The following is a 12,208-nucleotide window of genomic DNA, read 5'->3' on the forward strand; positions in this document are numbered from 1 at the left end:
TTAAAAATAAACAAGAGAGGAAATACAGACAGGTTAAAAAGAGAAAGTTGGGGTGACATTATAATTCATTATGAACAGAAATCTGGCATCTGATTTTTTAAAACTAAAATAACAGTAACAACTACTTATAAAATGTGTCTGAAATCCTTGCTTTAAGGTTATGAAACCAGCTAAACAGATTGTGCTGATTACTACATAGGAAAAGCAAACAAACCACTGGACATAATACTAACCTGAGCAGCTCCCAAAGGGGGAACACGTAAACGCTTCATAGCTTTTTGTCTGTCACCATCTTCAAGTTCATTGGTCACTACAGCCTAGAAAGATAAGTTATTAAATTATGAAATGAGTTATACTAAATTTGAATCTTGCATTAATAATTATGTAACATTTGTATACATTGTTTTGTGATAATCTCTTGATGAGTTTACACTGACAAAGCAAAAGAAAAAATATCATATGACTATTGTATTGAGGGGCCAGCGTGGTGGCGTAGCAGGTTAAGCTGCCATCTGCAGTGCTAGCATCCCACAGGGGCACCGGTTCGAGTCCTTACTGCTCCACTTCTGCACCCACATGGGAGACCCAGAGGAAACTCCTGGCCCAATCCCAGCTGTGGTGGCCATTTGGAGTGTGAAACAGTAGATGGAAGATCTTTCCCTCTGTAACTCTGCCTTTCAAATAAATAAAATTTAAATTAAAAAAAAAAAAAAGACTTTATGTATTGAAAGCTACCAACTATTTGGACAATAGGAATGAGGAAGTATTTCTTTAAAAATAAGACATGAATGTGATTGCAGATACATGGTTGATAACTGGGATTATTATACCTCAGTTTCAGAGATGAGCTGGTTAATTTTCTTGCATGTATAAAATGGGGCTACTTCTACATGAGCCACTCGCCAGTCTGCTCCACGAGATGTTTCCAGGATCTTGTCATGCTTTTTAAGGATTTTTCGAAATCCTGTAAAATTCAGATTCTACAGGAAGAAATGAAAAACACAACCATAAAATCTCCACCACCAAAGATGAAAACCAATAAGCACTGACTGACTAGACAAAAACTGAGTACACTGGGAGATGCAATGCTCTGCGTGGAGAACACTTCCAGAAAAGGTCTTGCATGTATCACACACTGAATACATTTATTTATTCCTCTGCTTTTGGAGGGACTAGTATAGATGTGCAATTTCTCCCCTACCACGCAAGCATGTATGTATCAGCAAGGAAAACGGAAGATCACCTGTTTCTCTTAAGTGACATTCTCCTTCCATTGCTTCTCACTTTGTGGATAGTGGTGTGTGGTCAATCAGTAGAAAGGAGTAAGTGACTACATTCTGGTTCAGCTGATGATGCCCAGGAACTCCCATTTTCCCTCAGTTTCTACAACAAAATACCATACTTCTGGGGCACTGGTTCGAGTTCTGGCTACTCCTCCGATCCAGCTCCCTGCTAATGCACCTGGGAAAGCAGTGGAAGATAGCCCAAGTGTTTGGACCCCTGCACCTGAGAGACCCGGAAGAAGCTCCTAGCTCTTGGTTTTGGATCAACCCAGATCTTGCTGTTGTGGACATCTGGGGAGTGAACCAGCAAATGGAAGATCTCTCTCCCCCTCACTCTCTCTGCTACTCTGCCTTTCAAATAAATAAATAAATCCTTTAAAAATTATACCATACTTCTTTACAGTATCAAATTCTATCAGGCTTTACAAAAAAGTAGGAAGCCATGAACTTGCAAAGTTAAATTACAAACCAGAGGTCTCCCACGATGACTGATCAAATATCCCTATCAGCAAAAAATGTAGCACTCACTGCAAATAGGCCTTGCTTGCTTCTTTCTAATCTTCCCTCATACTTCACTGAACTTGGAGTGCATGTGTCATACGTAGAGGCAGTTTTTAAACAATCTTCTCTCATTCTCCAAAGAAACACATTCTTACAGAATAATACATTCTTACAGAATAAACCCAAAAAACATGGAATAGAACACGATTTTTATAGTTAAAAACTATTATTGCTTTCCCAAGGAGTATTTTATAATGATACAAAACAAAATGAAAGTGAATTTCACAGGGAATTTCTCTGTAACACACAAGCACAGAGCTAATGAACTAAGAAATGTTAATGTTTTTAAAGCATTAGAGCAAAGTGGAATATATTGTTTCCCTTAAAAATTAAATTATAAAACTTAAATTCAAAATTGTAGAGGATGGGAGGCATCATGTTCTTAAAACTGTATATATGAAATAATGAAATCTGGTCTCTTTATAGAAATACATTTTAAACTATAAAACCATAGATGAAGTTCAAAGAAAAGGAATCTATCATTATATATATTTTATAATGTTAGTTTTCTATTAAATTTATCTCCCCCTGAGTTTGTATCTGAATAACTCTTAAGTTACCAAAGGAAAAAACTGAATTATTCAAAGAGGAAGATAGAAATACACACATTAACAATTTATATAGTTATTGCAGATATAAAACTTTAGTTACTCTTAATTTTGAAATTCTTATGTCCCAGGTATTGCTTTTATAGCATAATTTAGCTTTTTATATGATATATCATCCTATGATGATCCTAATCACTCATCTAAGTAATAATCAAAAGAATAAAATGAAAAAAAAAACAGTATATCAACTCATAAATATAAGGAAGTTGTATTTACCTATTTAAATAGCTTTCAATTAAATTCCTGATAAATTTAACTATGTCAAGAAACATGCAAGGAACACAAAATGAATATATGTCCTATATCTCTGTAATTTAGAAAAACTGAAGTTTTAGAAACACTGAGTGACAGATATAATGGCCTAGATTTAAGTCCTTACATACAATTGCCATATCCTGATTTCTGTTCTTTCTCAAGATCTTTAAAAAACAACAACAACAAAACAGCCATATTGCAGCCTGCCAAGAATAAAGTTGGAAAGGTTCTTTTAGTGGCACATTAAAAAGTCCAGATCTTTTATTAATGTTCATTGAAGGAATTGTAACAATCCGACTGCTTTTGGAAAAATTTTGCTATTGCCTAGAAGGAATATAAAAGTTCTTACAATGCCGCAATGACTTGGTGGATATGTATTATTTCTTATTTCTCTTCAGCATTATCAGAGTTGCTGCTAAAAATAGAACAAAAATGGCTGCTCTATAAAGCTACCCCAATTCACAAATTTTTAGAAAATTATTCTTCAAAAACAGAAGTCCTGTGAGCACTGTTTTACCGCCTCTGATACTTGTTTGTTAGCCAGTAAGGGCATCTGAAATCCCAACGACGACATGTCCGGATCACCCTTTTTCAATGGACCCATTTGTAGAGTTCCAGGTAATCCCATCTCCAGGGACTGCTCAGTTACCTACAGGAGCCATTCACCTGGGCAAAAACCTCAATACCTGATAGTTCTGCAGCAGGATAAGACTGAGGTAGAACTCGCTGAAGGCCAGTTTAAGGTCTTTAATATTCCTATGTTGGACACGTTCCTCATGGGACAGGTGGAAGACTGGTTTTCTACGTTGTCGCAGCGTAGTAACACCAGCAGTTTCTTTCTGCGCATCCAGTGATGACTGCAGCTCATTCTGAAGTGTGGCAAACCTGCGCTGAGCCTCTGCGAGCTTCTCTGTAAGAAAACAAGATTGTCCAATCAGTAAGACAAAAAGGTGATCAAAGTTTTCAACGAGGGGCCGGCACCGTGGCTCACTTGGTTAATCCTCCGCCTGAGGTGCCAGCATCCCATATGGGCACTGGGTTCTAATCCTGGTTGCTCCTCTTCCAGTCCAGCTCTCTGCTGTGGCCCGGGAGGGCAGTGGAGGATGGCCTGGGTGCTTGGGCCCTGCACCGGCATGGGAGACCAGGAGGAAGCACCTGGCTCCTGGCTCCTGGCTTCGGATCGGTGCAGCGCCGGCCGTGACGGCCATTTGGGGAGTGAACCAACAGAAGGAAGACCTTTCTTTCTGTCTCTCTCTCTCTCACTGTCTATAACTCTACATGTCAAATAAAAAAAAAAAATTATACACCTTAGTACAGAAACAAGATTAGAATTGGGGTTTAAATTTTTAGTTGGCTGTATCTCTCACTCCATTTTATTATTTCTCCAATACATATGTTACAAGAAAAAAAGATTAGCAAATATTTTTATCTACAAATACTAAGTATAGCTGAATACTTATGTATTTCTATTGTACTTACACAAGAGGTCTGCAAAAAGATCATGGGAAATGAATATATACTATTAAAACGCCATGCAAGTCTTTCAAAAATTTTTGAATCAAAATAAATTTATCTAAATTCAATTTTTCTGTGAACTTTTGCAGGACTTTCAATAGTGGTTCCTTTGAATCCATGGGGGATTGGCTCCAGGATGCAAAACCTATAGATGCTAAAATCCCTTACATAAAATGGCATAGTATCTGCATGCAATCTAAGCACATCCTCCTGTATACTCCAGATTACTTACAGTACCTACCAAAATATAAATGCTATGTAAATATTTGTTATACTGTGTTATCTAGGGAATAATGACAATGAAAAAACTATCTATGCACATTCAATACCAACACCATTTTTATCCCAAATGTTCACAATCTATAGTTGGTTGAATCCAGAGATGTGGAACTCAGGGATACAGAGGGATGACTGTGCTTTAAAAACCTTCTCTTTCGGCCGGCACCGTGGCTCACTAGGCTAATCCTCCGCCTTGCAGCGCCGGCACACCAGGTTCTAGTCCCGGTCGGGGCACCGATCCTGTCCCGGTTGCCCCTCTTCCAGGCCAGCTCTCTGTTGTGGCCTGGGAGTGCAGTGGAGGATGGCCCAAGTCCTTGGGCCCTGCACCCCATGGGAGACCAGGAGAAGCACCTGGCTCCTGCCATCGGATCAGCGCGGTGCGCCGGCCGCAGTGCGCTACCGTGGCGGCCATTGGAGGGTGAACCAACGGCAAAAGGAAGACCTTTCTCTCTGTCTCTCTCTCTCACTGTCCACTCTGCCTGTCAAAAATTAAAAAAAAAAAAAAAAAAAACTTCTCTTCCATGGTCACAATTTGGTACACTGGAACCAGGCAAATCTGGGCTCCTTTTTTGCCTCATTAGTTCACTGAATGATTTTAACTTCGTTTTTCTGTAAACCATTTGGAGTCTTTCGTTGATGAAATGAAGATAATATCAACTCTCTCCTAAAGTGTAGTAAAGAAAAAATAAAAATGAAGCATAGAAAATGTCAAGAGAGGCCAGTGCTGTGGCTCACTTGGCTAATCCTTCACCTGTGGTGCCGGCACACCGGGTTCTAGTCCCGGTTGGGGCGCTGGTTCTGTCCTGGTTGCTCCTCTTCCAGTCCAGCTCTCTGCTGTGGCCCAGGAGGGCAGAGGAGGATGGCCGAATTGCTTGGGTCCCTGCGCTTGCATGGGAGACTGGGAGGAAGTACCCAGCTTCTGGCTTCGGATCAGCACAGCATCGGCCGTAGCAGCAGTTAGGGGAGTGAACCAACGGAAGGAAGACCTTTCTCTCTGTCTCCCTCTCACTGTCTATAACTCTCTGTCTCTGCCTCTCTCTCTCACTGTCTAACTCTGCTTGGCAAAAAATAAAAAAGAAAAGAAAATGTAAAAAAAAAAAAAAAAAGAAAAGAAATGTAAAATAAAAAAAAAAAAATACAGCACCCAAAAAACTGATACAATGACAAAACATTAACAGCTCATTCTTTCTTGATGTTCTCCCATTCCTTGTTTTGTATGTGGTTATATTATACTATTTTATCTTTAGTATTTTTGTCCTGTCTGGCATTACTTCTTCATGATTCACTGCTTGCTTTTTCTTAGAGAAATTATTTTTAAAAATTTATTTATTTGAAAGGCAGAACTCTAGCTAAAAGGCAAGAAGCAGACACAGAAAGAGAGGGAGATACCAATCTTCCCTCTACTGGTTCACTCTCCAAATGGCTGGAACAGCCACGTCTGGGCCAGGAGAAAACTAGGAGTCAGGAACTCTAGTCCAGTCTCCCTCACCATCATCTCCTATCAGATTTGAACCAACACTCCATTATGGGATGCCAGTGTCACAAGGGGCAGCTTAACTCACTACACTACAGCTCCAGCCCCTAGAGAAATTATTTCTACAGGATGCTCCCAATCAAGATTCATCTCTATCCATCATTACATGACTGTCATTTTCTTACCTTTCATAATCTCTTTATTTCTTTATTGTAAACTCATATGATTTGAAATTTTAATCAAAACCAAAATCATGTTTCCGATCTTCTTTCCAAATGACCGTCATGAACTGTTGTAGGTCCGGATATCTGGGGTCGGCTTTCAGCTCCCGGACACCACTCTCACCCTTTTCCTTCCCCACCTCCAAAACCAACAACATTCCTGAGGCCCAGAAAACACTCCCTTCATTAATTCATACAAAAACGAACATTAGTGAAGAAAACACCTGCGTCTGGAAAAGCTGTGCGCTCTCCACTGCAGAGCTGAACTGGCCACGTGACCACGTGATGGTGTTCACTAAGATGGATTCTGTGATTTCAGTGGAGATGAAAAGACCCTGGAACAAAAGGGTCAGATCGCAGCACTTAACCATCAAAACAAGGTGGGTGCACTTACTACAGAGGGCACAGGTCTCAGTCTAGCATCACATGTTTTAACCCACAGAGACTTCAACTGTGGCTCACTGACCAGGCTATGAAATAAATGGGCAACCTATCAGAACACTGCGTGACTGGTGTAAATGACAGTGACCAAACACTTGATTTTAGTCACCACAATGAAAGAGTGACAACCTGTCATCTAATTTCCAGATCTACAAGTTCACATTCCTAGGAAATCACATGAAGCCCATACCAAGCTCCTTGTGGCTGGTTTCTGCAGCCCTGCCCCAAGTATAGCCTGTAGATCTTTTTCCAATGCTTCCTCAAGAGCCTGGTGGCCATTTAGCAGAATGGCTGAGCACTGGGGTACAGGAACTATCCAGACTTTTCAAACATTATTAGACACTGGCTTTTGTACACTGCTGCATTCAAAATACAAACTTAGTGGCTTCAACCCCGCTTATTAGCCACAGCTGTGACATTAGAGACCTAAGGATGGCGCGGCTAGGCTCTGTTGGGCTCTCAAATGGCTAAAGTCAAGGTGTTACCTGGGATGCCTTCTAATCTGGAGCTTGGGTTTCTCTTGCAAGGTCATGTGGGTATATCAGAACTCAGCTCTTTGTAGCTATAAGCTTGAGGTCCCCACTTCCTTACCAGATGTCATCTAGGGTCTGCTTTTAGCTCCTAGAGACCACTCGTGGCCTTCTCCATCTTAGAGAGCAGTGGAGAAACCTCCTCGTGTTAAGTCCTTCTCCTTCTTTGATCTCTTTCTCCCAGGATTAGCTCAGTTCCTTATCAAGAATCTTCATGAGTTAATCTCTGTTTCTTAAAGTCAACTGATCTGAGACCTTAATTACATATGTGAGAATCTAGGTTAGTGTTTCACTGAATAACCGGGAGAAAAATCCGTGTATAATAGCATGAGGAAAGGACTTTAGAGGTGGTCTTAGAATCATGCCTACTGCAGCTCTGAAGCGACACAAACTTCTGGGGTCTACAAATACCACTGTGGTCAAGTCAAACTTGCTATTTACAGTGCTCAGGTGCCAGGTGCAGTATCAGCTCAGGCCTGATGTAATGGATTCACAGGCCTACTCTACAATTACTTTCTCAAGTCCAGAACAAATAACTGGGTTAGACATACGGGACCACTGGCAGAATCTACAACGACCCTAACCCAGAGGTGAGGAACACTACAATACAGAAGGCTAAGTGGAAGTTCCCAGACATCTACCAAGATAAAACTGCAGCACATCAAAATCACAATGACATATTACTTTATCCCCATCAGAATGGCTGCTATCCAGGAGACAGAGAACAAAATGTTAAGAAAGGGGAACTCTAATACACTGCTGGTGGGAAGGCAACTTAGTGAAGCCACTGTGGAAAACAGCATGGAGATTTCTTTAAAAACTAGATAGGGTGAGCGCTGTGGCATAGTGGGTTAAGCTGCCACCTAATGCCAGCATCCCAGATGGGGTACCAATTTGATTCCTGGCTGATCCACTTCCACTCCAGCTCCCTGCTAATGGCCTGGGAAAAGCAGTAGAAGATGGCCCTGGTATTTAGGCACCTGTCACCCATGTGGGAAACCAGCAGAAAGCCCAGCTCTGGCTTCAGCCTGGCCCTGCTCTGTTATGGCCATTTGGGGAATGAACCAGTGGATGGAAGACTCTCTCTCTCTCTCTATCTTTCTCTAACTCAGACTTTCAAATAAATAAATCTTAAAAAAAAGGGGGGGGGCGCACTGCAGCTCACTAGGCTAATCTTCCGCCTGCGGTGCTGAAACCCTGGGTTCTAGTCCTGGTTGGGGCGCCGGATTCTGTCCTGGTTGTTCCTCTTCCAGTCCTGCTCTCTGCTGTGGCCCAGGAAGGCAGTGGAGGATGGCCCAAATGCTTGGGCCCTGCACCCGCATGGGAGACCAGGAGGAAGCACCTGGCTCCTGGCTTTGGATCAGCGTGATGGGCCGGCCATAGTGGCCATTTCGGGGGTGAACCAACAGAAGGAAGACCTTTCTCTCTGTCTCTCTCTCTCTCACTGTCTAACTCTGCCTGGCCAAAAAAAAAAAAAAAAAAAAAAAAAACCCTTAGATATAGATCTTCCACATGATTCAGCAAACTCACTACTGGCCAAACACCCAAAAGACACGAACTCATTGTATCAAAATTACCTGCTTCACCATGTTTATTATAGCATCACTGACAATAGACAAAGTATAAAAGCCATCAAGGTTTCCATTATCAGATGAATGGAGAGGAAAAAGTACAATAGAATATTATTCAGCTATTAAAAAAGAATGAAATTCTATCATTTGCAACAAAATGGCTGGAAATAGAGGACATCATGTTGAATGAAGTAAGTCAGACACAGAAAGACAAATACCACATTCTACTTTATATTTGGGAACTAAAATTTTAAAAAGAAAGCGAAACAAAAAAAGAAATGCTGTTGTGTATCAGTTTTGCAGTAAATACAGTATTTCATCAAACTTTGCTTTAAATATTTGTCAAACTGTTAGGTACTGTTACCACTAGTTTGGATGACGCTGTGACTATCTGAACGCTTACTTCCTGGGAGTTAGGTTGAACGTCTTTTCATCTGATCATCGTTACAGCCCTTGTCTATTTTCCTGCCGCACCACGCCCTTTTTACTTTTTGTTTGCTGAACTATCTAGTGCAGCGTTAAGCCTTAGACTATAATGTACATTAAAAATATGTAGTGGAGCATTAAGTGTTTGACTATAACATAAATGTAAAATGTTATCTAAAAATAAGTAAAACGTTAAGCTGAAAAAAGAGATAAAACTTCAAGGGTTAGTGCTACTCCTATAGACATGAAACACAAAGCGATGCTGACTGCTCACCCATTTAACTCATCTGTCTACTCTGAACAGAGTGGCTTACGGTTCTGGTACCTTCTTTTATGCCTTTAGTATTCATAAAAATACTTTTTACAATTTGCCTGTTTATTCTGCGTGTCTTATACAGCACTTCAGTGTACTGAAGTGAGAGTCTGTTGGAATTTCTTTATAGTCTTTCATATTGTAAGAAACAGCAATTAAGATGTTTTTAAATCTCATTTCTTTTCATACAATTAAGCATTTCCATTGCAAATGTGTCCATCTCATCCTCATGATGAAAAAGAGTATAAAACTTCTATGCCAGCACTGTGGCTCAACAGGCTAATCCTCCGCCTAGCGGCACCGGCACACTGGGTTCTAATCCCAGTCGGGATGCCGGATTCTGTCCCGGTTGCCCCTCTTCCAGGCCAGCTCTCTGCTGTGGCCCGGGAAGGCAGTGGAGGATGGCCCAAGTGCTTGGGCCCTGCACCCCATGGGAGACCAGGAGAAGCACCTGGCTCCTGCCTTCGGATCAGCGCGGTGCGCCGGCCACAGTACACTGGCCGTGGCGGGCATTGGAGGGTGAACCAATGGCAAAAGGAAGACCTTTCTCTCTGTCTCGCTCTCTCACTGTCCATCTGCCTGTCAAAAATTAAAAAAAAAAAAAAAAAAAACAGTATAAAACTTCTAGCTTTTTTCTGGGTTCATGGTACACTTAGTGTCTTGGTAATTTTTTTCATGAAGCTCTCAGGCCAAAAGATTCTCTTAATCCTTCTGTTTTTTATGTAGTTAGATACAAATAACTAAAGTATTTATGTCCTAACCATTTAGCAGCCATTTGAAAAAATGCATATACAGTATGCACAAATATATATAATGAAAGACTACAAGAACTTATCCAAAGTCAACCATAAATTACTCTAATTAATTAACAGAGCCAGAATATCATACTAATGTATGTGAATGACAAACTTCTTGAAGGATTAATACATGAATTGCTAATTATTTATTTTCCTCAGTTAGAATTGTCAATACATTTGTATTTCTCATGACATATATTTAAAGGAAAAGAAGTCCAAGAGGGGCTAGCATTGTGGCACAGTGGGTAAAGCATCGTCCGGGACACCGCATCCCACATGGGTGCTGGCTGGAGTTCCATCTGCTCCTCTTGCGATCCAGCTCCTTGCTAATGTGTCTAGGAAAACAGCAGAGGGCCACTCTACCCACAAGGGAGGCCTGGAAGAAGCTCCTGGCTCCTGGCTTCAGTCTATCTCAGCCCCAGCCATTGTGGCCATTTAGGGAGTAAACCAAAAGATGAAAGCTCTCTCTAACTGTGCCTTTCAAATAAATAAAAATAAACCTTTGAGAAAAAGAAAAGGAATAAGTCCAAGAAACAAATGGCTGGCATTGTTGCACAGTGAGTAAAGCTGCTGCCTGGGATCTGGCATCCCATGTGAGCGCTGATTCAAGTACTGGTTACTCCACCTCTGATACAGCTCCCTGCTATTAAGCCTGGGAGGGCAGCAGAAGATGGCCAAGTGTTTGGGCCCTTGCGACCAAAGTAGGTGACCCTGATGGAGTTCCAGGCTCCTAGTGTGCATGGCCTAGCCCTAGCTGTTCCGGCTATTTGGAGAATGAACCAGCAGATGAAAATTCATTAATTCTCTCCCACTCTCCCTTTCTCTCTCATCCTCCCTTCCAGTAACTCTTCCTTTCAAATATAATAAAATAAATTTAAAAAAAAAAGAAGTCCAAGATGTGAAAAGAAAGAAGGATTTGTTACTTGCTATGTGCCAGCAATGAATCAAAATATAAATTACTTTTCATCTGGCAAACTCCTTATTCATTATGCAAGGTTAATCTCAATCAATGCTATCTATATGAAGTCCTTCTTTCCTAACAACTCTTGTCTGCCAGAATTTTATTTATTTGTTTATTTATTTAAGAGGGAGAAAGAGACAGAGCCAGAGACAGAGAGCCTACTTCCCATGATGGTTCACTCTCTAAATACCCTCAATGGCTGGAGTAGAGGCAGGATGAAGCCAGGAGCTAGGAATTCAATCCAGGTCTCCACATGGGTGGCAGGGATCCATGGCTTGAGCCATAACTGCTGCCTCCCAAGAACATCAGCAGGAAGCTGGAATCAGGAGCACAACTTAGACTTGAACTTTTTGTTTATATGTTTGCTTAAACTTTGACCTCTGAATGCAATGGTTTTGTAAATTTTGTGTTTTTTATAAAAAATTATATTAACATACTCTTTGAATTATAATTTATAAAACAGAATTTGTTGACTGTAAATATACAACTCACTGATTTTTGATAAATTTATTGAGTTGTGCGATCATCACCAAAATTCAATTTTAAAACATTTCCATCACCCCAAATACTTCCATTGTGCCACTTCCTTCCACCTCCCTACCCAAGGCAAACACTGATAATTTTCTTATCTCTATAGATTTGGCCTTTTTTGAACATTTCATATATAGGAAACATACACTATGTAGTCTTTTGTGTCTGGCTGCTTTAACTTAGCAAAATGATTTTGAGGTTTATCCAACTTATAGCATAACATAAGTATGCTATTTGTTCTTATTTGCTAAATAATATTTCATCATATAGATATACATATTTTGTTTAAATATTCATCAGCTGGTGGATATCTGATATTTTGCTTCCAATTATTAAGTATATAAATAATGCTGTTATTAACATCTTCTTACAAATTTTTGTATAGAGTATCACCTTCATCTTTGTCTCACAAAGAGCTTGCATGTAAAGCACTCCCCAACTT

General features: G+C 40.5%; 1 protein-coding gene across 1 annotated transcript in view; it reads right to left on the reverse strand.

Moving 5' to 3' along the window:
- Positions 1-12,208, reverse strand: part of XPR1 (xenotropic and polytropic retrovirus receptor 1) — a 214,127-nt gene that overhangs the window by 83,343 nt on the left and 118,576 nt on the right. Inside the window, exons 4-6 of the mRNA XM_062192940.1 lie at positions 3,394-3,617; positions 831-980; positions 234-317 (exon numbers count right to left, since the gene is read on the reverse strand). Coding sequence (XP_062048924.1) covers positions 234-317; positions 831-980; positions 3,394-3,617 — 458 coding nt within the window. The remainder of the gene's footprint in view (positions 1-233; positions 318-830; positions 981-3,393; positions 3,618-12,208) is intronic.

Source organism: Lepus europaeus, chromosome 5, assembly GCF_033115175.1.
Source record: "Lepus europaeus isolate LE1 chromosome 5, mLepTim1.pri, whole genome shotgun sequence".
Lineage (NCBI taxonomy): Eukaryota > Metazoa > Chordata > Mammalia > Lagomorpha > Leporidae > Lepus > Lepus europaeus.